The sequence below is a fragment of the Ailuropoda melanoleuca genome, chromosome 4 (assembly GCF_002007445.2).
Source record: "Ailuropoda melanoleuca isolate Jingjing chromosome 4, ASM200744v2, whole genome shotgun sequence".
In the NCBI taxonomy this organism is placed as follows: Eukaryota; Metazoa; Chordata; class Mammalia; order Carnivora; family Ursidae; genus Ailuropoda; species Ailuropoda melanoleuca.
Window position 1 is genome coordinate 21,636,573 of NC_048221.1, and position 24,115 is coordinate 21,660,687.

At 55.7% G+C, this 24,115-nt stretch overlaps 2 protein-coding genes across 6 annotated transcripts in view; one reads left to right on the forward strand and one right to left on the reverse strand.

The window, feature by feature from the left end:
- Positions 1 to 15,485, forward strand: part of CACNA1D (calcium voltage-gated channel subunit alpha1 D) — a 322,101-nt gene extending 306,616 nt beyond the window's left edge. Inside the window, 8 exon segments of the mRNA XM_034658480.1 lie at positions 4,183 to 4,299; positions 4,984 to 5,351; positions 6,048 to 6,074; positions 7,567 to 7,716; positions 8,052 to 8,215; positions 10,895 to 11,016; positions 12,588 to 12,908; positions 13,379 to 15,485. Coding sequence (XP_034514371.1) covers positions 4,183 to 4,299; positions 4,984 to 5,351; positions 6,048 to 6,074; positions 7,567 to 7,716; positions 8,052 to 8,215; positions 10,895 to 11,016; positions 12,588 to 12,908; positions 13,379 to 13,672 — 1,563 coding nt within the window. The 3' untranslated portion in view covers positions 13,673 to 15,485.
- Positions 15,262 to 24,115, reverse strand: part of CHDH (choline dehydrogenase) — a 33,530-nt gene continuing 24,676 nt past the window's right edge. The window contains exons 4-9 of one of the 5 annotated variants that reach the window (XM_034658474.1): positions 23,686 to 23,815; positions 22,319 to 22,453; positions 20,849 to 20,991; positions 20,332 to 20,434; positions 19,959 to 20,186; positions 15,262 to 19,611 (exon numbers count right to left, since the gene is read on the reverse strand). In XM_034658474.1, the coding sequence (XP_034514365.1) occupies positions 19,193 to 19,611; positions 19,959 to 20,186; positions 20,332 to 20,434; positions 20,849 to 20,991; positions 22,319 to 22,453; positions 23,686 to 23,815 (1,158 nt within the window). In that variant the 3' untranslated portion in view covers positions 15,262 to 19,192. The remainder of the gene's footprint in view (positions 19,612 to 19,958; positions 20,187 to 20,331; positions 20,435 to 20,848; positions 20,992 to 22,318; positions 22,454 to 23,685; positions 23,816 to 24,115) is intronic. The other 4 variants (XM_034658477.1, XM_034658475.1, XM_034658476.1 and 1 more) reach the window with 4 other exon arrangements.

A 24,115-nucleotide genomic window follows, 5' to 3' on the forward strand; every position in this document is an offset into this window, starting at 1 on the left:
GAGACAAAGGAGGACAAAAGAAGGGGTGTGCCCGTGTGTGACACGTATGCACGTGTGTATGAGGAGGCGGTGGGGGACAGCTGGTAGATGAGCCGGTCGGTTCTCTAAGTTGAACCTCCGGTCTGTTCTTCTGATGGAGCTAGTCAGGAACAGTGCCCTCGGATTCGGGAAGGGCGGCATCCTGCGAAAGGGTTCACCAGAACTCGCTCTTAAGGAGCCGAGCGCACAGGGCCAGCCCAGGCTGAGCGAAGCCCGTGATGGAGGACAAGCTCCACCAGACGGGGGCTCGCTGGCTGGCGTCTGAAAGCCGGGCACTCGCACCCGGAGATGAATGGCCTGGCCCGGTCCGCCTGGAGACTCACATCTCTTATCTCCACTGTTACAGTGTAGGTTGGGAGGGGTTCTGGCCTTGGGCGGGGCTTGCTGTGCGGCTGAGCGGGCCGCTCCCCCGTGCGTCTGGGGGAGCTAGCTCAGGAAGGCCATCCGTGCGAGATCTGTCGCGCACCCAGGTAGGAACAACGTACCCTAAGAGCGGGCCAGAGAAAGGGAGGTAAACAAGTGTTCCTATTTGATGTTAAAATACCATATTTTTATGCTATTGCTTCAGAGATATTTAGAGGGATTTTGTAGTTTGGTTTTTGTTTTGTTTTGGGGGCTTTTTTGGTGACTTAGTCATTCTATAGAGTTAATATCTATAAAATTCCAATTAAATGGTGTCTAAAATTTAAAGCAGCAGTCTGCAGGCAAAGCGCCAACATTTCTTTTTTTTTTTTTAAGATATTTATGATACCATCTAGCATTTAAAAATCAACCAGAAACTAGGCTTGATTCTGTTTAATATTTTATATGATTGGACATCTTAAATCAAAAATGTTTCTATTTTATAGCAATTCTGTGTTTATTCAAAACCATAATTCTGTGATGTTAATGAAATGACTTTCTACGGCTTTAATTGTGTTGGTTTTAAGTGCTAATGACCACGTTTCAAATTAAAGTAGTATTTTGCCGATAGAGGTAGACACAGATATGAAAAATGAAAGAATAGCTCATTTTATTGATTGTAAAGTGTTTATTGCAAGGCAAAAATGTTCTTTTTCTTAGGGCTGTGGAAAAAAGTAATTTTTTCAAGAGTTTAAGATAGTTTTCTGGGATCAGAACTTGTGCCTATGGAAATTTTGGAGCAGTCTAAGCTACCTTTTAGCTTGATATGTGTGCTAGAAAAATTTCATTATCATGTTTTGTGATATGTAATAAATTCAGGGTGCTGTGTTTAAGCTTCATTTCAGTTCAAGCTTGGGAACCTCTGTTTCCCTCATTCCCAGACCTGGCAGATACCCCACCCTGGTACCACTCCCCTCAGACACCCCACCCCTCCCCCCTGCAGACACCTCATCCCTAACACCACCCCCCACCCCTGGCAGACAGCCCCCGACCCCCGTCCTTCCCCAGATCCCATGTGAAAGAGTCAGGTCAATCCCTGACTCTTAGAAGATGTGTTTCTTCCTGTGTGGAGTGAGCAAAACATGACCATGATTTCTAAACCTCTGCTTTCGTGTTGAGGAAGAGTGATGCTTTTTTTCCTCCTCTGATGTCTCTTTAATAAATATGTTGTCATTATTTGTCCTCAGAAGGGGCCTCTTGAGCCGCCTCTCAGTTTTCTCCATGATTTATGTTGCGAACAAACTCTCTGTCCTGTGTCTGTTCACCGCACTCTCCTGATCTTGTGTACCGTTGAAGACCTGCTGGAGCCCGTTTTTGTTTTTCTTATGCAATTATGTTATATGTGTATTTCAGTGAAATGTCAACCCGCCAACAGAGGATGATGTTAAAAATTATCCAAATAAATAGTTTTCTATTTCTTTTAATCAGACCTAGTCCAAATTGTTGAATGACAGTGAATAGGATTATCTGGGGGGTTTTTGGGTTTTTTTCCCCAAACTCAGGGGTATTCCAAGCCCGTGGTGTCTTGTGACATGGGTGCACATACATAATTTACCTGGGGGTGTTGACTTAGTGTTTTGTCACCTGTGTTTATCTTGTAGACACGGCAGCAGGTGTCTCAACCCTGGTCTCTGATTTGGGAGCCTCAGATCTGTGGCCAGCCTTTCCTCCCAGTGATCCAAAGCCAGACAATGAAAGCCTGGCTTAGCTCATCTTCCCTTGAGGACTGTGCTCTGGGAAACACTGAGCAAATGAGCTGCAGGCTGTTCGACGCTGCTGGGCTGGACCTTCCTGCACATGCCCGCAGCTCTGTGTGAAAGAGCTCTCCCCCACTGGACGTTAGCGTCACCTTCTCGGTGTTGCCAAGAGAATGGCAAGTGGGTCCACGTCCAAGCCAGATGATTCCCCTGGCTCAGATGTGCCAGACTTGGGGATCCTGAGAGAGGGAAAGCATGTGTGTGTGCACCTACGTGAGTGTGTATGGGTACGCATGTGTGCGTGCAGCTTGTGCCTGTGGTCAGAGGGACAGGGGAGTAAGAGGCAGCCTCGCTGACCGTACCACAGACTATTCTGGGTTTGGTGGCAGGACATGTGTGTCTTTCCCCGACAAGACTGTAGCATTCCTAGCCAGGAACCTGTAAGCTCTGAGTCCAGGCAGCTCTTGCACACCCACAATGCATGAAATGGAAAGACCCCCTCCCCCACTCCTCTATTCAAAGAATGGATCAAATCAGACTGAGCCTGGTATATCATTTTTAAAGCATTGTCTCCTACGGAGGAGGCTTTTTTCACAGGAGCCTCTTAGAAAGCTCCTGTAGGACTTTACTTTCTAAATTACCGTCACCACCACTGGCATCTGCGGAATACCGGTTGTGAGCATTCCCATACCAGGGGGGCCAGCCCTGTGGCACCTGGCCAGCCCGTGGCCACCATCCCCAGCCTCCCCACCCTCCCTACTCCCCGCTGCTGAGGGTTGTGAAGGAAGGGCCGGGAAGTGGCTGCCTCCCCTGATGCCCCAGCTCTAGGCCCAGCTGTGCCCTGCAGACCCCTGTGGTGTAGAGTGCAAGCTGCAGGTGCAGCCCTGTGCAGCCAGGGTTCAGACAGTCTCCGCCGTGGCTGCCGAAGGACTCTCGGCAAATGAGGGGGTCCTGCCCAGATCGAGGACAGGAAGGGCTTAGGCCTGGTGGCAGGGGGGAAACGCCTCTTTCAGATGCCAGTCTTTTTGTGGAAAAGGATAAAGTGGCTGTTCTATCCCTTTTAAAGTCAGCATGCTGTTTTTCTTCAAACTGATGGTTAGAACAGAACTTTCTCAGAGCCAGCAACTCCACCCGCCCCGTGCATAGCATAAACATCTCTGATGCTCCCCTAACAAAGCTGGGAACAACAGAAGGGCTTCTCCCAGGCCCTGTTCCAGTGGAACCCGGGGCCCAGTGTAAGGAAGGCCAAGCGTGAGGGCCTCAGGCAAAGGACTGTGTCTGTGAGGGGCCAGGAGGGGTCACCTGGTGGGTCCCGCACAGCCTCCAGAGGCTGGTGAGCCCCTTTCAATGTGCTGTGGTCTTCAAGAGGATGATCCAACCATTGGCAAGTTCTTGGCCTGACCCCGGGCTCCAGGCCAGGGCACCACGGATGGCCACGGAGGCTGGCGCTGCACAGCGGCCCGGGTCTGTGTGCGTGTCGACCCATTCCGTCATGCTCCTGAATGTGCTGGTGATTGCAGTGTGTGCTGTCACTCCCTCGTTCCCATGGCTTTTTTGCAGAACTGGGGGCCCCGGTGGCTGCTTGGTCTGCTCGCCCCCTCACACTTGTACGTAGTTCACGGCCAGTGAGTCCTTGCCACCCTCCCTATAGAGTGGCCGGGCTATGCTCCTGGCCCCCTCTGGGGCTCTGGGAGAGGACTCTGCAGGCCATCCTTCTGTAGACTGTCATTTAGATGCGGGCATGTGCTCGTGGCCACGGCAGACACTGTTCCCTGTAAGTTGGGTTATGTGAGAAGGAGATGACTGGGTCGGAGGCCTCAAGCATCCCAGTCTAGGACCGTCTGGAATTCCCGACCACACCCTTCAGCCCTGGGGCTTCAGGGACCCTTCAGTTACATTCACACGAGTAGTCACTTCCCTGGGTTTGCCCTTTGGAGAAACCTGCCCTTGCCACAGCTGAATCAGGCAGGAGCAGAGCCAGGACCCAGGCCGGGCCCAGCATACCCATGTTGTCTAATCCGTTTTGCCATTTTTGTTGATCTAGGCAGGATTAAGGACACTGCATGACATTGGGCCAGAAATCCGGCGTGCTATATCATGTGATTTGCAAGATGACGAGCCGGAGGAAACAAAACGAGAAGGAGAAGAAGATGTATTCAAAGTAATTATTCCACGCCTAGCTACACACTGGCCACTTGGAAGTAGCGGGGCAGGACTTCAGTTTGGGCACTTGGTGGTCCACACAAGAACCTGGAGAATGCACGCCAGCCCCCGGGCCTAGAGGGGCTCGTGGACCATGCTCTCTCCGCACCTTCGGCACCTCCTCTAGGGCCAGGCCTGCTCCTGTCCTGAGCTGGCCTCTCTCTCCCACGCTGGAGCCTGGCCACAGCCGTTTGGCCAGTGTGGCTGAGCGTCCTGAGTCCTGCTAGCAGCTGCCCACCTGTGTTACCCCCTCCTTCCCTGGGCCAACTCTTTGATCTGCCAGCCGGCCCTCAGCCCCCCAGCCCAGAGAGCATGCCTGCTGTCCAGCCTCAACCGCTGGGGGCTGCCAGCCAGCCCTGCTGGGTATAAGTCACCTCAACCTGGAGCGACTGGAAGAGCACACTCGTGGGACAGCCAAGAGCTTGCTCCCCAGCTCAGGGATCGGTAACCTTCCTCATTTCAGGGGGACCAGCTGCCACACAGACACGCCCGCCCTGATCTGTGAGACACCGAGATTGTTTTACAGGGATCCTACGGAGCTTACCTAGAATTTGTGTTTCGTGTAGAAAAAAATTACCTAACAAAGCTAGCCTGCATCAAATACTTGTTAAATTACCTGGTGTTGTCTCCCATTATTTTGCAGAGAAATGGTGCCCTGCTTGGAAACCATGTCAATCATGTTAATAGTGATAGGAGAGACCCCCTTCAGCAGACCAATACCACCCACCGTCCCCTGCATGTCCAAAGGCCTTCAGTTCCACCTGCAAGTGATACTGAGAGACCGCTGTTTCCTCCAGCAGGAAATTCGGGGTGTCATAGCCATCATAACCATAATTCCATAGGAAAGCAAGCTCCCAGCTCAACAAATGCCAATCTCAATAATGCCAATATGTCCAAAGCTGCCCCTGGAAAGCGGCCCAGCATTGGGAACCTTGAGCATATGTCTGAAAATGGGCATCACTCCTCCCACAAGCATGACCGGGAGCCTCAAAGAAGGTCCAGTATTAAAAGGTAACCTTTAAAATGTGTTTGCGCTTGGTGATGTCATGTCTGCCCGAGGTGCTGCTTTCTCCCCTGCGCTCTGGCACACAGGAGATTTCCGGGAGGCACTGGCACTCGAACCTGCGAGGGCTGTGAGCTCGTGGCCTCGTCAGGCACTAGCCAGTGCCGAACCCAAAGGATAAAGGGCCGCCAGCCATCCTGTGTCCTGCCAAAGGGGATGCCCCTTAAAACAGCAGCAGTTGCTGTAAACGCTGCCTTCCCCAGCAGGGCCAACATACTTTGGGACAAGGGCCGGCAACCTTTGTGAAGGGCCCGATGGTGAATATTTTAGGCTTGGGCCCCCTGCAGGCTCCATTGCAGCGACTGAGTGCTGCTGTTGTGAGAGAAAGCATCGTAGACAGTGTGTAACCACCTGAGTGGGGCTGTGTCCCGGTAAAACTTTCTTTATGGACACCGCAGTGTGAACGTCACATGGTCACGTGTGATGAACTATTCTTCTTCCTTTGATTTTTTTTTTTTTTTTGGCAATCCTTTAAAAGCGTAAGAACTGCTCATAGCTCACGGACAGTATATGGCCTGTAAACTATAGTTTGCTGATGTCTGCTCTAGGAACTAGCCTGATAATCTGCATTTTATATTTTATTGGAAATATTTAACTTTTATCTTCTCCCTCCCTCCCTCCCATGTTATGCCTTTCCTGGATAGAACCCGCTATTATGAAACTTACATTAGGTATGTGCGCATTGCCTGTGTTTGTGTATTAAATACTCTGTGTTGTGAGTGTGACCAGCTGGCCTCTCAGAGCTGAGGGACGAGAACTTCCTTGGAGGCAGCAACCTGATAGGGTAGTGGAGCCTGGGGCTGTGGACTCCAGAGGCAGGCATAGTTACCTCTTCCTTCCTTCCTTCCTCCCCTCCCCTCCCCTCCCCTCCCCTCCTGTTCCCTCCCCTCTCCTCTCTCTCTCATTCTCTCTCTCTTTTTTTTTAAGATTTCATTTATTTTATTTTAGGGAGAGCATGTGCAAGTGGGGTGGGTCGGGGCAGAGGGAGAGGGAGAGAATCTGAAGCAGACTCCTTGTTGAGCACAGAGCCCGACACAGGGGCTCGATCTCAGGAACCTGAGATCATGACCTGAGCCGAAACCAAGAGTTAGATGCTCAACTGACTGAGCCACCCAGGGGCCTCGGTAGTTGCTTATTTCTAAGGAAAGGAGCTTTTAGGTCCATATGTGCATAGACTGTGTTGTCATCCAAGGACTAGTATTCACATGCCAGTGTGCCCATGGGCTGGCCCCTGCACGCCTCATGACCACCATGTAGGGAGAGCCCACTGTGCACTTCCCGGTGCCTGGCCCTGGGAGGCTGGCACTGCCTGCTACTGCTGGCTGGGTTCAGGCCTCTTGTGGGAGCTTCATAAAAGCATGACCCCAGCCTCCCGAAGACCAGAGACCAGGTCTTTGTTTCCCCTGCAGCCCTCAACATACGTGCACTGTATCCGGCTCCATATTTGCTGCACTGGGTTGAACTGTCGGTGGGATGAGCATTTTGTTGGGGACAGAGAGGCTGGGTCTCTTGGTTTAATTTTATCAAGTGTAAGCTGCGACTCAGGAGCAACTTGAGAGAATGAAGAACTTGGAGGGAGCACAGTCCTCTCTTCAGAGAGTCGATGTAACAGAGCCTGGCTGGCTTTCCTGAGGACTGAGGCCAGGATAGCGGCTTTTAGGGAGATACCACAACAGGCTTGCCATGTGGGTAGGGCCGTCTTTGAATACTTGGCAGGTGTCACACGTGTAAGTCTCCCAGGGACACCATATCCCAAACTCCTGTCGCATTTCCTGGGTCAGAGGTAGTGGGAAACTGGTCAGGAAGCCTCTTTGTTCCGGATCCTGAAGTCACACGGGCCCGAGGAAGAAGGGGCAAGGAGCAGAGTAGGTGGCCTGGGAGCCCAGCATCTTTTCCCCAGGACTGCCGATCACTGCAGGCCTCTAGGTCTGTTTCCTTGCTCTGTTCCCCCACATGACACCCACTCCTTTGGCTCCATGGCCCCTGGGCATCGTGGTTCGGCACCAGCATTGTGCAAGGTAGCGAGAGGGTGACAGCCTCCCAGCACACGCACGTGCTCACACGCACAGCACTGCCCCCAGAGGCACGTGGGGCAGGGGGGCTAGCCACACACTGAGGCCTGCCTGGGTGCTCAGGTGGTTGGGCCCTCTCTCACCACTGCAGGTCTGACTCGGGGGACGAGCAGTGCCCCACCATCTGCCGGGAAGATACAGAGATCCATGGCTACTTCAGGGACTCCCGCTGCTTGGAGGAGCAGGAATATTTCAGCGGCGAGGAGGGCTATGAGGATGCCGGCTCACCAACCTGGGGCGGGTGAGCGGCTCTGTGGCTCGGCCTGATGTCAGGAGGCCTGGGTGTCTCCTGCCCCTCTTCCTCGGTGGCAAGGCCCCACCTGTGCGACACCTGAACTGCCCTGGGAGAGTGAAGCAGAGGGAAAGTGGGGGCTGCCTTTTCAGACCAGCTTCTCCCAGGGCCCTGAATCTTCCACGAAGCTAAGGACTGACTGCCTGGCTCTCAGCCAGTCCGAGCTGTCCAAGAAAGCTGGGGAGCGGACTGTAGCCCCGGGTCTGGCTGAGCGAAGAAACAGGGCTTGCCAACAAAGATCTCATGCCCCCCTTGCCCTCTCTCCTGGCCTTTCTGACCCCCAGGCAAAACTGCAGCTACTACAGCCGATACCCAGGCGGCAGCTGGGACTTCGAGCGGCCCCGAGGCTACCATCACCCCCAAGGCTTCTTGGAGGATGCGGACTCGCCCGTTCGCTGTGATTCCCGGAGATCTCCAAGGAGACGCCTACTACCTCCCACCCCGACATGTGAGGCCAGATTTTTTGTTGTGGGTGAAGCCTCCCAGAGAATAGTGTGCTCCTCCCCCAACCCCAGCCCCAAGGAAGGGTGACAGATGCGGTCACGCTGTGCTAGGGCCTGTCAGTTCGCGAGACCAGCCCCCTGGTTGGGGACCCTATCAGTATCGGCTTTCCCTTCTATCTCGTCCGTGTCCCCCGTGATTGAGCTCAAACCACTTCTGCGCCGTTCTTGAGCACAGAGAAAGGCAGCGTGTGGTCCTACAGTACATAGGATCTTCTGAGAGGCTTTTTGTGCCTGTTATTGTTGCCGTGGAGCCCGGGGTCTATCACGGTGTGCACCGTGGGGTTGTCAGGCCCTCTCCGTGGATGTGGATGGGGTAACCGACCCTCAGAGGGCGGGCGGAAGTGAGCAGCCCCTGTGCAGAGCTGGACCTGAGCCCAGGCCTCTCCCACCAAGCCCCCCCCCCAGCCTCTGAGGGGCCCCTGGGGACTCTTGGTGTCTGTCTCTGCTCAGTCCCCACCAGGGGCTTCCCCTGTCACCACCACCCCCCACCCCCATCTTTGCCACGTGTCAGCCAGTGCCCTTGCTCACGGGGCAGGTTTTGGGTCAGCGCCCCCATCCTGGGGCTGGAGGAGTCCCATCCTGCTGAGGAGAGGCAGGGGGCTGGCTGTGCCCCACCTGGTTTTCTTACGCAGGTGGCGTAAGCAGGACCACAGATGTGGCTCGCCCCCCAGGGAGGGACTCGGGCCGGAGTGAGAAATGAAGCTGTCGCCCCTGCCCGCCCCCAGCCGGGCAGTTGGATTTTGCACATGGGGGCGTTTTGGTGATGGTTAAAGAATACCCATTGCTGGGGTTTCTGAGGAGTGAAGCATATATTTGAGCAGGACTGTAATCAGTAACCAAAAACAGCCAAGACACATTGGCTCTGAGTCGGCTGACTCCGTGCTCAGTAACCAGTCCAGCTGGGTGGCGCCCGGGGCCCTCTGCCTCTCACCCGCGATCGCAGCCCTGCTGGGCAGTGTCAGCAGACCCATTTCTATGGTTAATTTTCAACTGTGCTGCCCCAAACACGTGCCGCCCAATGGAGCAGTTCTGAGCTCCCTGAACGCGGGGTGGCACCTGCAGGTGAGCTGGGCAAAGGCCCTTGCCTGCGGAGTGCCCTGCCCTCCCTGGACTTCCCTATGTCCCCTACAGTGGCCACATTACTGCCCACCATTCGGAGGCGCTGCCCAGGTGAAGTGAGGAACCTGAGTGGGCCAGAGTACATGCCCTCCTTATTTGTAAGGGGAAATCAGTAAAGCGTATTTTATTTGCTTTGCTGCCCATCGCTTCAGACATGGGCTGGGAGAAAATGGAAGTCTTCGGCCTGTGTTCTCAGCAACAGTGGAATTACTTCCTCTGTCAGAGCTGGTTGTGCACAGAGCCGATTGGTGTATCCAGGGACTGATTTTCAAAACCAAAAGGCACTACCTGAATGAGAGAGACGGTGGTTTCCTCTCCTGGCTCTGAGCCTCTCGCCCCTGGCCCGCCGACCCTAGGAGGGTCCTCGAGGGTGTGCCGAGGAGGGAGACCCCTCCCCCTTAGAACACTCTTCAGTTCGGCCCCTGTGTGGTGCAGGGAGGCCAGACTGTCTGATGAGGACAGCAGCTGGTGTGCAGCTGTCTGTGTCCCACAGAGGCGACTCCACGAGGAGGAGGAGGCAGTGGCCCAGCATGTCCCACAGGGGCGCCTCGAGCCTGCGTGGCCAGGGCTGCTTGTCTGTTCTCCCCGCCCTGGGCTCAGCCCAGTCCTCCCACACTTTCGGATTAGAGCTCTCACAGAACCCAGTTCGTGCCGCTTCATGTGACTCGCAGGAGGCCTGGGAGGCTCGGCCCTGCAGTTTTCCTGTAAGGGAATTGGGGGTGTGGAGTTTTGCAGGGGCATGAGAAATGCCCTGGGATCTTAGAAGGCAGAGGCTGAGACCTGGCTCCTGCCTTGCAGACTGTCCGTTAAGGCCCCCACGCCATGTCTCTAGGGCCAGCACCTTCGAGGGTGGACCTTTTCCCAGGGGGGAGCCTCTGGCCTGTGCTTGGGGGCCCAGAATTCAGACCGGCCTCCTGGGCCCTGCGTCCTGTGAAGACACAAACCCGGGCTCTCTCGTCATTGCTCAGCCTGTGCACGAGCGGCTGTTTCGAGGGGCTGTTCACGGGACAGCCGCGCTGTTTAACCTCAGAGGTGTTCTTGTCTGTTTTTGCCTTCAGTGCTGGAGAAGCTGGGTCTTCCCCAGCCAAAGAATTTGTTTCTTACCTGGTTGAGTTGATAGCAAGTCAGTTCCCTTCAAGCAGGTATAAGCCGAGGGCCCCAGAGACATTTAGCATGCCTGCAGGGAGGCAAGGGGGCAGCAGCAAGGGTTCGCAGGATTCTAGAACAACGTCGTGTTCTTGACCTGCCGTGCTGTGTTGCCCACAATGCGTATATGGGGCCAGGGACGTCTGGTGGGGACAGCTGCCCTCTGGAGCCTTCAGCTCCGCCCCGTGAGAACAGGCACCAGGGGTACGAGAAACCAGCCTGCACTTATAAAAACATCCCTTGGTTGGGCAGCTCCTTCATCCCCCCAAGGTTCCGAGACTTCACTCCCATATGTCTCGCCTCCTCTTGGGCCCCACGGAGCACCTGTTTGACGGCTGCCGCTGTGCTTCGTTTCTCAGCCCACCGGAGATCCTCCTTCAACTTCGAGTGCCTGCGGCGGCAGAGCAGCCAGGAGGAGGTCCCGCCGTCCCCCGCCCTCCCCCACCGCACAGCCCTGCCTCTGCACCTGATGCAGCAACAGGTGAGCCGGCCCACCCGGCCCGGACGCCACAGGCCCGAGGGGCACCCTGTGTGGGACCCACCCTCGGGACACCGCTTCCCTTTGGTGCCAGCAGCAGGAGGGAAGGAGAGACCCTTCACAGACACTGCTTCAGTCCTGCAGCAACCCTGCCAGGTAGACACCATCACGAACCCCATTTCACAGAGGAGCAGATATCAGGGAGAGGGTAGGTGACTTGCCTGAGCTCACACAGGAGGCGTGTGACCAGCTGACCTGTGACTCCAAGGCTGGGCTCTTGGCCTTGGTGCCTGCTGTGTTCTCTCCTGGGCACTGAAGATGGGGTCTGGCACAGTCCCTGGCCCAGGGGGTGGTGGCTACTTGCCCAATCCTGGACAGTCAGTGCTGCCCTTCATCTGCTGAGACGTCGTTCCTTCATTAAGACATGTCCGTAGAGCCCTTTGCAGGCAGGATGCCATGGTCACAGGGCTGGGTGAGCCTCCGAGCCCGCTGCAAGGAGAGGGTGAGGGCCGGGGAGAAGGACCCGTCCACAGTGATGTGGCTGAACAGGAGGGAGCTCAGGGCCTGGGGCGGGCGGCGGGGGGGCTGCAGCCCACTCACCAGGATTTTGCCTCAAGGGCAAGAATAGGGCATTTTTTTCTTCCTGCAAAGAGCACATCAGAGATGAGGTCCACTGTGTACCTGTGGCAGGGGTCGACGGGCATGCGGGGAGCCCCCGGTCTGCAAATGTGCAGGGCCAGCTCCCCCCCAGCTTGCTCACCCCCGGGATCCTGAGCACGGGAGCACGAGCTTCCATTTTAGGTGTTCTGTTCAGGTCTCTCTGCCAACTTCTTACTTTTCTGCCTTCAGTTTTTCTATTAATTTGTATTCATGTCCTGCTTTGTTGTGGAAGGACAAGGCGTGGGAAGGCCCAGCCATCAAATGTCATGAACCAAGCAGGCCCAGAAGTCTCCATGGGCACGTGCGTGCAAATGCCCCTCCCTCTGCTGTCTGGCCCCCACGAGGGCCAGATCTGTGTCTGCACTGCCTCCCTCGGGTGGCAACGGCTTCTGGTTAGGCCTCTGTGGCCCTCTGTGCAGAGAGGGAATGCTGGGCTGGCTGCTGGGGTGCAGCTGGAGGTGGGCAAGCAGGGCTTGTGCCCAGAGCTTCAGAGCAGAGCGGATGCTGGCTGGTGTGATGAAGGGCACTAGAGCAGAGAGAAACAGCCGTGCTCCTTCCAAGGGCTGGGAATGAATCATTTGCCCCGCGTGTCCTTCCATATTTAAACGGAGAGCGAACTGGGTAGTGTGTTCATACCCCACCAGCTGAATGTCTCCCCTAATTCTCCACTGCTCGGCTACAATTTCACGAACTAGCGGCTGATGCCTCCTTAGGAACAGTCAGGAGAAGTACCTTATGGATCTGGGGAAACCAAAAATAGTCTGCCCGAAAGCCACATTTTACTGCCCTTGTCATTTCCAAGTCCTTGTCCACGGCCACCCCTGTGCAGCAGTGCCTCCTGCTTGGTGTGCGTGGGGAGGCCTGGGGCCCGCCCCTGAGGACCTCTGGCCCCGCCACCTCTCGTCTCTCTCCAGATCATGGCAGTTGCAGGCCTGGATTCCAGTAAAGCCCAGAAGTACTCGCCGAGCCACTCGACCCGGTCATGGGCCACCCCTCCGGCGACCCCTCCGTACCGGGACTGGACGCCATGCTATGCACCCCTGATCCAGGTGGAGCGGCCAGACGCCCTGGACCAGGTCAACGGCAGCCTGCCATCCCTGCACCGGAGCTCATGGTACACAGACGAGCCCGGCATCTCGTACCGAACGTTCACACCAGCCAGCCTGACTGTCCCCAGCAGCTTCCGCAGCAAGAACAGTGACAAGCAGAGGAGCGCAGACAGCTTGGTGGAGGCGGTGAGTGTGCCACGGACGCGCAAGCTCCGGGCACAGCAGAGGGGCACCCGCAGGGGCGTGGTGGTTCCGAGGGTGGGGGGCTCCAGAGCTGAGCTGGGTCCTTTTTCCTCTGGGTCGCGCCCGTTGCTCAGAAGCAAAGATGGTTCCTAGAGCGAGTGTAAGAATACCACTGTGCCCATCCTCCGGACGGGGCTGACCTAAGGATTACACATGCTGGGCCTGCACGCATCACCAGCCCCCACTGAAGCCTTTCCCCAGTGGGGCTCGCTCTTGTTGGGCCGTATATGGCGTTCGATCTCTGTGACGTTTCCAAGCCATTCACATTTAACTGTCACGTGTGAGGTCCAGTGAACAGGATTGGCCGAGTCCCAAAAGCATGTCATGTGGTTAGTGCCTGAGGTGTCTCCTCTGTCATTTTCCTGGCAAAGCCTCATAAGGCATTCATGCCGTCGATCCTCTGTCCCGTCCAGGTCCTGATATCTGAAGGCTTAGGACGGTATGCAAGGGACCCCAAATTTGTATCAGCAACAAAACACGAAATCGCCGATGCTTGTGACCTGACCATCGACGAGATGGAAAGCGCAGCCAGCAACCTGCTCAATGGGACCGTGCATCCCCGGGCTAACGGGGGCGTGGGCCCCGTCTCCCACCGGCAGGACTATGAGCTCCAGGACTTCGGGCCGGGCTACAGCGATGAAGAGCCCGACCCTGGAAGAGATGAGGAGGACCTGGCAGACGAAATGATCTGCATCACCACCCTGTAGCCCCAGGGAGGGGCAGACTGGCTCTGGCCTCGGTGGGGCGCCGGAGGGCCAGGGAAAAAGTGCCTCGTAGTTAGGAAAGGTTAGGCACTAGTATGGAGTCCATATTCAATCAGACTTTTGTACAAGTGATGTCATGCTCACGGAAGCCATAAACCTGGTAGGGGACAGCCGCGCACCCGTGCCCAGCCCCAGCTGTGGGAAGCAGCAGGTCCGGCTCTCCGGGGGAGGACCCTCGAGGAGGTGGGACAAGCCCTGCCCACTTGTCCAGGGCACGCCCCCCCCAGGGCTCTCTCCCGCGCCCACCCACCTGCTGGCACGGTGGGGGAGGGCAAGGTGATGACGATCACCACACCTGTGTCATTACCTCAGCCATCGGTCTAGCACATCATTCCCTGGGCCCAGTATATCCATTTTTAAACCCTTTCCCCCCAAACACACTGCTTCCTGGTTTCTGTTTAGCTGTTCTGAAATACAGTGTGTGAATCAGGACCTACCAGCCGTCGTCTGGAGAGGGGGGCAGGACCTTATACACAAGCTCTTCTGTTGTGTGACCCCAGTTTACAAGAGAGAGTGTCACTCAGTCGGTGTCTGACTGTCAGCTCAAGGGCAACAGTAAACTGGAAGAATCACGCACTCGCCACCAGGTAAACTACGCTAGTTTGTTTAAAAATTACAGATTTACTGTACATGACTTGTAATGTACTATAATTTGTATTTGTAAAGAGATGGTCTATATTTTGTAATTATTGTACCGTATTTGAACTGCAGCAATATCCATGGGTCCTAATAATTGTAGTTCCCCACTGAAATCTAGAAATTACTAGCATTTTTACTTGGGCTGTACAGAAGTAGAAGAAATAGAGCCAATTCTCATTTATTCCGTGAAAATCTTCTGGGGATGAAATTTTAAGTTCAAAAGAACTTGACACTATAGAGATTTTTTCTAAAAATATTTTGAGTCACTCTAAATCTACCTTTACATGAGGTATACCAGATGACTATTTACAGCCTTTGCTTCGGGCAAGAGTTCCAGGATTTGAGAGCGCGCCTTTGGTCCACCATGGGTCGCAAGTGTCTCTGATTTTACGAACCCTCCAGCAAGCTCATCCCTCGATTGAGCTGGTTCCTCTGACCCTGTGGCATTCACAGCGGCCCCTCAGCTGCCCCCACAAGACCTTTTTTGCATCTCTGGTGTAGAAATCATCGCAGAGGTGAATGAAGTCCCTCTGCCCTTGCTCCCTGAGGATGGATGCTGCTGCCTGTCTTAAATAGGGGTGCTGGGGAAGGGGGGGTGGGGGGGCAAAGCGATGATCTGCAGGATTGGAACGTCGGGTCTGTCCAAGTCGTATCGTTGCCTTTTTACACAACACTGCTGTACTGTGTGTTCTCTTTGAGGGCTTTTATATGCAACTGAATGAGGGCTGAAGTTTTCATTAGAACGTACTCGCACTCCGATTGTACTTCCTGATGAAAAACCACTTTTGGACCACGAGACCCACCAAGGCTTCCCTTTCTGTTCAAGGAGTCATGCCGACTTTGTCAAGTTACCTTGGCAGGGATTCCCTGCGGTCAAAAAAGACAATGAGCAGTTTTTGGTTCAAAATTTTTAAATATTACCTAGACAACCAGTTAATGTTTTGGGTTTTTTTTTTTTTTTTTTTTAAATAACAATACTTTGTTATGGAGACCTTACAAACCTCTTCTTAAGACATTCTTACTCCAGATCCAGGCAAAAACACTTCAAGGTTTGTAAATGACTATTTCCTGACATAAATTTTTTTAATTAAAATGCAAAATGTTCTTCAGAATAAAACTGTGTTAATAATTTTTATTGTACGAGGGAGCTGTTGTGGCAAAGAGCTGGTGTGGGCCGGTGAGCGTTTCAGGAGGGGCTGGTGCTAGGTGAGGACAGTCCTGGGACTGTGTACCTTCTCTTACCCTCATGACTCCCTCCTTGGTGCCCACGGTCACTCAGCACCAGCAGCAGAGAGCACGGTTTCTCCTAACGGGCTAAGCCACCGTCCCCGTCATCTTCGCTGGGCATTGCTCTGTGTGGTTTCTCAGCAGCAGCCCTGCCAGGATGGCATTTTCCAGCACAGGCCGCCATCTTTCCCCAGCCTAACAGGCCCGTGTTAAGTCTGGCTCAACCTCCCGTCTACCATGAAATTGTTCTTTGTAAGAACAAGTTGAAGTTGTAGAACGATGTGTTGTTTTTTTTCTTTCAGGAAAGTTTTAAGATGAACTGTCTCCCCAGTTTGGCCCCCCCACCCCCCAAAAGTCATTTTGCTGTGTCCCCAGGAATAGTACATTTGCTTTTGTGTTTTCTCCTATCACAAAAGGAAAGGGCAGCTCTGATTGAACTCCCCAGCAGCAGGAACCCCGTTGACAGCCTTTTCTCTGGTTTCTATCCAGGCGGCCGGGCCAGACAGGGCCTTCCAGCTCCATTCCCACCTTTTGGAGCCCGCCCGAGGCCGGGAAGCTGATCGGTACACAGTGTGGGCTCTACCTGCCTTACTGCTGACCCCACGCTTGTGAAAGGAACCCAGGCAGTTGACTTCACGTTGTTTCTGTTTTATGGTCTTCAGTGCCTTTGCCACTTGCCTGTTTTCCTACAGGTTTCCCGTCACGATGGGCCATAGGTTTGTTCTAAAAAGTGGTCTGCGACAGAGCTCCAGCTCCTTCCCTGACTCAGAAACAGACGCCAGTGAGGCTTGCATGTGTTGACCAAGTTTTTATTTCTCCAAAAGGATATCCCTTCTTTCCTGGGGACGTGCGAGGGCAGGAGAATGGGCAGCAGGCCCGGGGCCACTGCCTCCAATGCGGGAGCCCCAGCGAGAGTGGCCTCACAGACACCGGTGGGGACGGTGGCAGGAGAGGGGACCAGGGACGCTGCCTGGCTCTCGAGACAGAGCTGGTGGAGAGGGCGTGCATTTTCTTCTCGTTTTTTAAGAGAATATAGGTATTAGATCTGATGTTGAGTTGGTGGAAACAGGAAACGGCCTTTGTGGGGAGGAACAGGGTTTGGCTGGAGAGCAGGCTCTATTTGAATTTATGGAAACAAGGGTTCCCACAGCCAGCCCTGGAAGCAGACAGGCGCGTCCCGGTGCCAGGATTGGCTTCCAGGAGCTGCCAGCAGGCTGCTCCTCCCCGTGCGTCCTGTCCCCAGTCCGACCAGGAAGAACCTTCTTGTGCAGCAGTTCGAACACATAGGCTTCTTCGAGGGGTCCGTGCTCAGAGCCTGGTTCAGGTACATCCACAGCTCGGTTCCACTTTCTCAACTATTGTTTGCAAAGCACATTCTTCCATTTCTTTGTGTCACGGGCTCTTTGCTAAGGGGCTTAAATAAGCTTCCTCCCAGGGCTGAGGGCTGGCCTGGTGTCTGGGTGCCCCGAGGGGTGCCTGACCCAGCGGGCACTCTTCTCCCCTCCCTGGCTTCCTCGTGGCAGTGGAACTTGGAGACAGCCCACTGTTGCGACACGGGCCATGGTTCCACTCTGCCAGACGGCTGCACGCTCACCTGTCAGGGCTCGAGCAAGCAGCCACCCCTGAGCCCAATATTCTGCCCTTTGGCTGAACCCCAATAGCACAGCCTTCTACTCCAACTTCCATGGGGCCTGGGTGGAGAAGACGCACTGTCTTGTCTTCTGAGACTTACTTCTGCACGTGGCGAAACCGTGTGATCGTATGGAACAAGGTACGTACAGACTGCAGCCAAGAGCGTGAGAGGGGCCGGAGGTTATCCAGCCGCACAGCACGACACACCTCCTCTGACAACAGGTCATTCTGCTTGTCTTACGCTGCAGACACGGTAGCAAACCAGCCGCTGTCCCAGAGACCGAGACCACCGCGGCACGCAGAGACACCGCGGAATGGCACGGCTGGGCCACCTGGCCTGCCCGCCCTAGAGAAGGTCTGCACGGTTACGCTCAGGCCTGAGGCCCCTCTATCCACCAAACTTGCAACTTGGACCTCTGAGCGGGGGTGGGGGGGACGGGGGTAGGGCGGTGATTGGCGCCTGCCCTGCCCCGCTGTTCTTTTATCCCTGCAGGTGGCTCCAGGGCCCCGAGGCTGGTGGCTGTGGACCAGGGCTTCGGGGCAGATGGGGGACCTCTCTAGGAGAAATACATCTCTTGGCCACCTTAGACCCTCCCTTGGAACAGAAAATAAAGCAAGAGGCAGGTAAGCTGAAACCAGAGCTACTTCAGATATTTAAAGGAAGGAGAAGTTTGATGGTTTTCTTCTTCCCATCTTTCTGGAAGGTCTTTCTCACAAACACAAGCTGTGGCTGTCTGGCCTCCAAGCCATCTCCGTCCACTCCGATCCTGGGCGAAGCCTAGAACTCCCCCTTTGCCTCCCCTCCTGGTTCCGGGGCAGGTTTCCAGAGCACAAGTCTTTTCTCCCCTGCCACAGATGGTGGCTTTGCAGATCTCCAGAAAAATCAACCCAAAATGCATTTAGTTTTCATAACCTTGCAAGAACAGTGTGGCTAAGGCATCTCCATTCAAAAATCAGTTACTGGATTACGTTCTTGAATTATCGGAAGTTTAAAGATCAAAGAACTATTTAAAATGCTACTTGTATCTGTTTCCCCCCTCCCCCCAAAATTCAAATCTTTGCCAATTTACTTTCATGGGATCAGGTATATAGTGTGTCCCGACTGCTTTTTCCACCAGCCTCGGCTCCATCCCAGTCTGTTCCTGTGGACGGCTGTGGAATACGGATCAGCCAGCCTCGTGCCCTGTGAGTCATGTCCCCAGGCTGGCAGGAAAGCATCCTCCTGGGCTGGCTGCTTTGGCTTGGAGCAGAGATCTGGTCTGTGGGGTTTGCTTAGGTTTCCCTGGTAACAAATTGTTTAAAATGCTGAATCAGGAAACCTATGGTAGTGAAGAGAATCTCACTAAGTAAGAGCCGGAGCATTGGAGAGGTGGGCCCTCAGAGTGACCCACCTGGGAGGGGACTCAGGAAGCAGAAGAGAGAAGCCTGTATTTCTCCGGGCAGGCAGCTTTCCCTCTGAACGGGGACGCTGGGGCTCAGGCACGGGCCTCAGCTACAGCTGGCAGCCTAAGGCAGAGGACGGCCCCACCGCGAGATCCCCATGCCGTCAGCCAGCACCCAGCCTCGGCACAGCACTCTGCTCCTGGAGCGGCTTGCCTTAATTAAGAGGGAGGCCCGGTAGAGAATCACCTCCCTCAAGTCCCAACAAGACCCTGGGTTGCAGAGTGCCATGGAGGATAAGACAAGGCCGTGGTAGGAGTGAGCCATCCTCCTCCAATGGCCTACCCCCCAGTCCTCTCTGCTGCCCCTTCAGGAGGTGGGGGGGGGGTGTCCTGCAGGAAAATGCTGGGGGAAAAAAGCGTGCTTCGCTGCCTGATACTGGTGTCCTAGCTTAAGAAATTACACATTCTCAGCCATTGAATTATTATAACATTCTCGACAGTCTCAGGAAAGGGCACGGGGGGGGGGGCGCACAGGGTGCTGACCCTCTTGGCTTGGCAGGAGGCTTCTCGGGCAGTGACCGCCTCAGCGCTGGGTGGCCAGGGTCTCGGGCTTGTAGACAGGGACGTCCTCGTCCCAGAGTGCAGGCTGCCCCTTGATGATGTCCGCTGCTTTCTCTGCGATCATGATGGTGGGGGCGTTAAGGTTGCCGCTCACCACACTGGGCATGATGGAGGCATCGACCACCCTGAGGTTCTGCACCCCAAGCACCCTGGTCTGTGGATCCACCACGGCCATGGGATCAGAGGGCTGGCCCATCTTGCAGGTGCACGAGGGGTGGTAGGCGCTGTCTGCTTTTGCCCGCACGAAGGCATCTATCTCTTTATCTGACTGCACGTGGCTTCCTGGCTGGAGCTCCTTCCCCCGGAACGGTGCCAGGGCTTTCTGGGCAAAAATCTCTCTGGTCAGCTTCACACACTGGCGGAAGTCCTTAATGTCGGTTTCTGTTAAGGAGAAGAGAGAGGCGAGAGGACGCCTCTTACCAGTGGATTCTGAACTCTAGGAGGCTCGGTAAGCTGCCTGAGGGGACACAGGTCAGCGCCCACCACCCCTCTGATGTCATCCACGGCCGCGGCGGATCCACAGACCAGGGTGCTTGGGGTGGGAAACCTCAGGGACACGGAGCCACCAGGTTGGTGGCTCCGGGCCAGTTAGACTGTGACCACGCAGAGTCCCATGAGGGCAAATAGCATCCTCAGTGGACACAGCCTGCCCCAGAAGCCCTAGGTTTAAATCGGGGTAAGAGCCTGGCTCTTGCCAGTGTGGCTGTGAGCACCCTACGAGTCATTACCGAGCAAGGTGGAGTGCTCTTTCTTGCTGCGGGCAGAGGCAGGGCCCAGAATGCAATCTGCTTTTGCAGGAGGGCCCTCAGGGTAACCGCAGCACAAACGCTCCGGGAGCTCTGTGCACACAGCCAGATCTCCGTGCACCTTCTGGTAGATGGTTCTGAAAGCCGCAGCTCTCTCCTGCGTCAGAGGCCATCCCAGGGCACACAGAGCAGCGTGTACAAGGGTATAGCCTAGAGTGACGGGGGCAGAGGATGACTTGTGTCTCAGGGGTAAGATTCAGAGACAAATGTGAACCCCAGAAAGGCATTCATTCATCCACTGAATGAACGACCTGGCAAGCCCAGGCCTGGGGGAGACCAAGGGGTGGTGAATGACCTGTTGACAAGTAGTTGGGTTGAATCACAGGGTGGTCCCGGGGGTCGGCACTTCTGAGCTTCAGCCAGCCCACACTCGTGCTCCGCATGGTCCCCACGTGCACCTACAAGAGCCGGAGGAAGCGGGACCTCCTTCAACCTCCCAACTTGGCAGCTTAGGCCCTGGGGTTTCCCGTGGGAGGGGATTCCATGTCCAAGCCAATTAACAGCAGGCATATTTTAGCATCTGTCTGTATCTCACCCCCTCCCCCCTTCCACAAGTGATCAGAAAACACCTCCCTGAATCACTCCTGCTTCCTGGCTTTGTACCTGATTGTCTTGAGCCTTCAGGGGCTGGAAACCGCATGGCCGCTGGCCGCATCTGCCATTACCTCCACTGCCTCACCCCGGACCGGGCACGGCCTCCCGGAGAGTCCAGGCCCCTCCCTTCCCCCCCACTCAGCAGCTGGAGGGCAGAACGTAGGCTCCCGCACCTCCCCTCTGAGGGCCCTGCTGCAGTGAGAATGCTGCCCGCTCACCTGGTAAGCCTCCTGCTGCGTGGGGACCCGGCCATGGTCAATCACTTGGGATGGCAGGAAGTGGAACTGGATGTCCGGGTGGGGGACCCCAGGCCGGCTCCGGATGAAACCACCTGTTTCCAGGTGTGCCGTGGCTCCATCCCCTGAGGATGAGAAGAGGACGAGGCAGTTGCGTGAATTGGGGCATGGCAGGCGGGCCGGCCTCCCCTCTCCTGGTAGCTCCTCCTGGCCCTATTCTGGTGCCTGACCCAAGAGCTCAACTCTGGCCTCTCTCCCTCAGGTGGGCTCACCAACCCCACAGGTTCCTGTATCCGCTCACGCCAAGCTTCAGCTTTGCCTTCTTCCCCCTAGACCCCCCTACCACCGACCCAGCTGTGAGGCCTGGTGTCGCCTAGCATCCCCAACTTCTCCGGCCCGGGCTCCACCCCTGACAGGCTGTTCTTTTTCTTTCTTTTAAGATTTCATTTATTTTTGCAAGGAGGGGGTGGTGGGGAGCCCAATGTGGGACTCGATCTCAGGACCCTGGGATCAGGACCTGAGCCGAAGGCAGATGCTTAACCTACCGAGCCACCCAGGTGCCCCCCGACAGGCTGTTCTTTCACATAGGCCTAAGTCAGACATTCGAGCTGTCTCTGCCTCCCCCTCCTCTTCTTCGTTGCCCCCCATCTGACCCTCAGAAAGCCTCCCTGACTTCAGCTCCCAACTCTTCTGGGATCTACCCACTCGGCAGTAGCACCCACCCCTCCCTCGGTCCTCACTGGCAGCTCCCAGGGCCTCCGCGCAGGTGCCCCGGCCTACCCTCGAGATCGAGCACTCTTCCTCGCACCCCTGCTTCCGCCTCAACACGCTGCAGTCTCCCTGGCCCGACATATCTGTTCCTCCAACCCCAGGCGCCTGGACCTGGCGCCTTGGTACATCTTCTTCCTACCTCTCAGCCTCCACTTTACTAACATCTTGATCCTAAAACTTAAGCATGCTTATGTGGTTTCTTTCCATGGTCCCAGCTCCCCGAGGGCACCTGCCCCATAGGCACAGCACAGAGTACCTGGGAGGTGTGGGAGAAACCATGCTGAGGGGTCTCAAAGCACCACTTCCTGGCCCGGGCAGCACGCTGGGACTCCAAAAACAGCAAACTGCTGAGAACTGGATGCTGACTGTGCCTTTTCTCCTGGCTCTTTGGACCCCAGAGGGCGTCTGGCACAAGGCCACCCCTGTCCATATGTAAGGAAGAGGGGCACCCAGGCTCTGAGTCTTACCCGGGACCGGCCCTGGACCACTACATTAGGTCCTCACAACAGCCTGCCAGATGGGACTGTGTATCCCGATTTTGCAGATGGGAAAGCTGAGGCGAAGGGCAGAGCTAAGCTTAGAGTAAGTGACTTGACCAGAGCCTTCTCTCACAGCACCTTAGGAGGGAGGCCGTGCTGCCCCCAGACCCACTCCACGAAGGTCCTGGACCAGCACGCCCACCTGTGAACTTCCAGAGCCACTCCAGACCAATCCGGACCTTCCTCAAGGGCTTCTGCGCTGAGTGCAGGGTGATGGGGAGGGTGCACGCCTGCTGGATATACACCTCCAGGTGGTCCTGCAGGTTCTGGCCCACTCCTGGAATGGGAGCCAGGGGTTAGGAAAAATGGCTTCCGAGTGGGGCTTGGCTGCCTCTGGCCTCTCAACATCCGCTGGTTTTGAAAACTTCCCCCTATCCGCATCCACTTATCTACAAGCCAGCTCCTGCTCCTTCCCTGGGTCTCAGCTTCAAGGTCAGCTCCTGGGACTCCAGCCCTATACTCATGGCCAAGTCTAATCCTCTCATGTTGCCACAGCCACCTGCCCTTGTCACTCACTCCCAGGGAAGCCCCTGGAACCATCCCGAGACCGTCCTGCCAGGCAGCAGCCTCCCTGAGGGCAGGGCCCTGGCATTCAGCAGGCGCCACTCTGTGAGCTGCTCCCAGAGGGCCTGACAGCCCCACCCGCACCCATGGCCTGGGGAAAGAGGGAATCAGGCCTTGTTGTGCTGGGCAGACACTGTATCTAAGCACGAGGGTACACTGGGCAGCCACTGTCACAGACAGCACTCTCACACACCTCTCACGATGAAGCCTCCATGCATAAAGGGTCATTTCTGGGGAGCCTGGGTTCTAAGAGCCCCTAATGGGTATCAAAAACTGTTTGTAGGGGCTCCTGGGTGGCACAGCGGTTAAGCGTTTGCCTTCGGCTCAGGGCGTGATCCTGGCGTTATGGGATCGAGTCCCACATCAGGCTCCTCTGCTATGAGCCTGCTTCTTCCTCTCCCACTCCCTGCTTGTGTTCCCTCTCTCGCTGGCTGTCTCTATCTCTGTCGAATAAATAAAAAATAAAATCTTCTTAAAAAAAAAAAACAAAAAACAAAAAAAACAAAAACTGTTTGTAGGATAAACTTCAGGCCTGGGATCATTGTCTTAGCATGAAAAGCATGCTCTGGAGCACTGAGTCGGCATCTCTGACATCAGGGCTGCTGCTGAGTCCTGAGGACAGAACACACAAAGGCCTGGACCCCTCTCACCGCAGGGCTGCCCTGGGGACACAGCCGAGCCTGGCCCAGTGGGCTTCGTGGGCGATGCTCTCTGATGGAGGGGCATCACTGCCCAGTGGGACAGGATGGCCAGGGAAGGGGAAGAAAATGACACAAAGACTTGGGGTCCCTCAGGGGTAGGGGTGCCCAGTGAGGCTTGTGGGAAGAATGGGACCATTCCGTGGTGCACAGGACTGTTACCCTGGCCCCACTCCACGCTAATGAACTCCAATAAGGGCTGTTACTAGCAGAGGCCCCCCCCGAGGGCCGGGGAGAGGGGGCTCACCGGGCAGGTGGCACACCACTGGGATGCCCAGCTTCCTGAGATCATCCGCGTTGCCCACACCCGAGAGCAGGAGCACTTGTGGGGAGTTGATGGCGCCCCCGCTCAGAATCACGTCCGCGCTGGCATAAGCCTGGAAGAGGCACAGGCATGCAGCTCACAATTCCTGAGAAGCCAGACGGAGCCCCAAGAACCTGGCCTGGGCCTGATGTCCCCGCTCCCCGGCCCCCGAGGACAGCGGAGGCGGCTCAGCGGGCCGCCCCGTGAAAGCCCTCAGCAGGCTCAGCTCTGGCGTGCGATTCCTGATGTTCTGTGACCGCCCCGCGCAACGACGGTCTTGAAAATAGGACTACCACGCTTACACGAGATCCACGCAAGCAAGCTCTCAAACAAGCGGTTTAAATAAAGCAGCAGCGAGCCGGATCGTCACGTG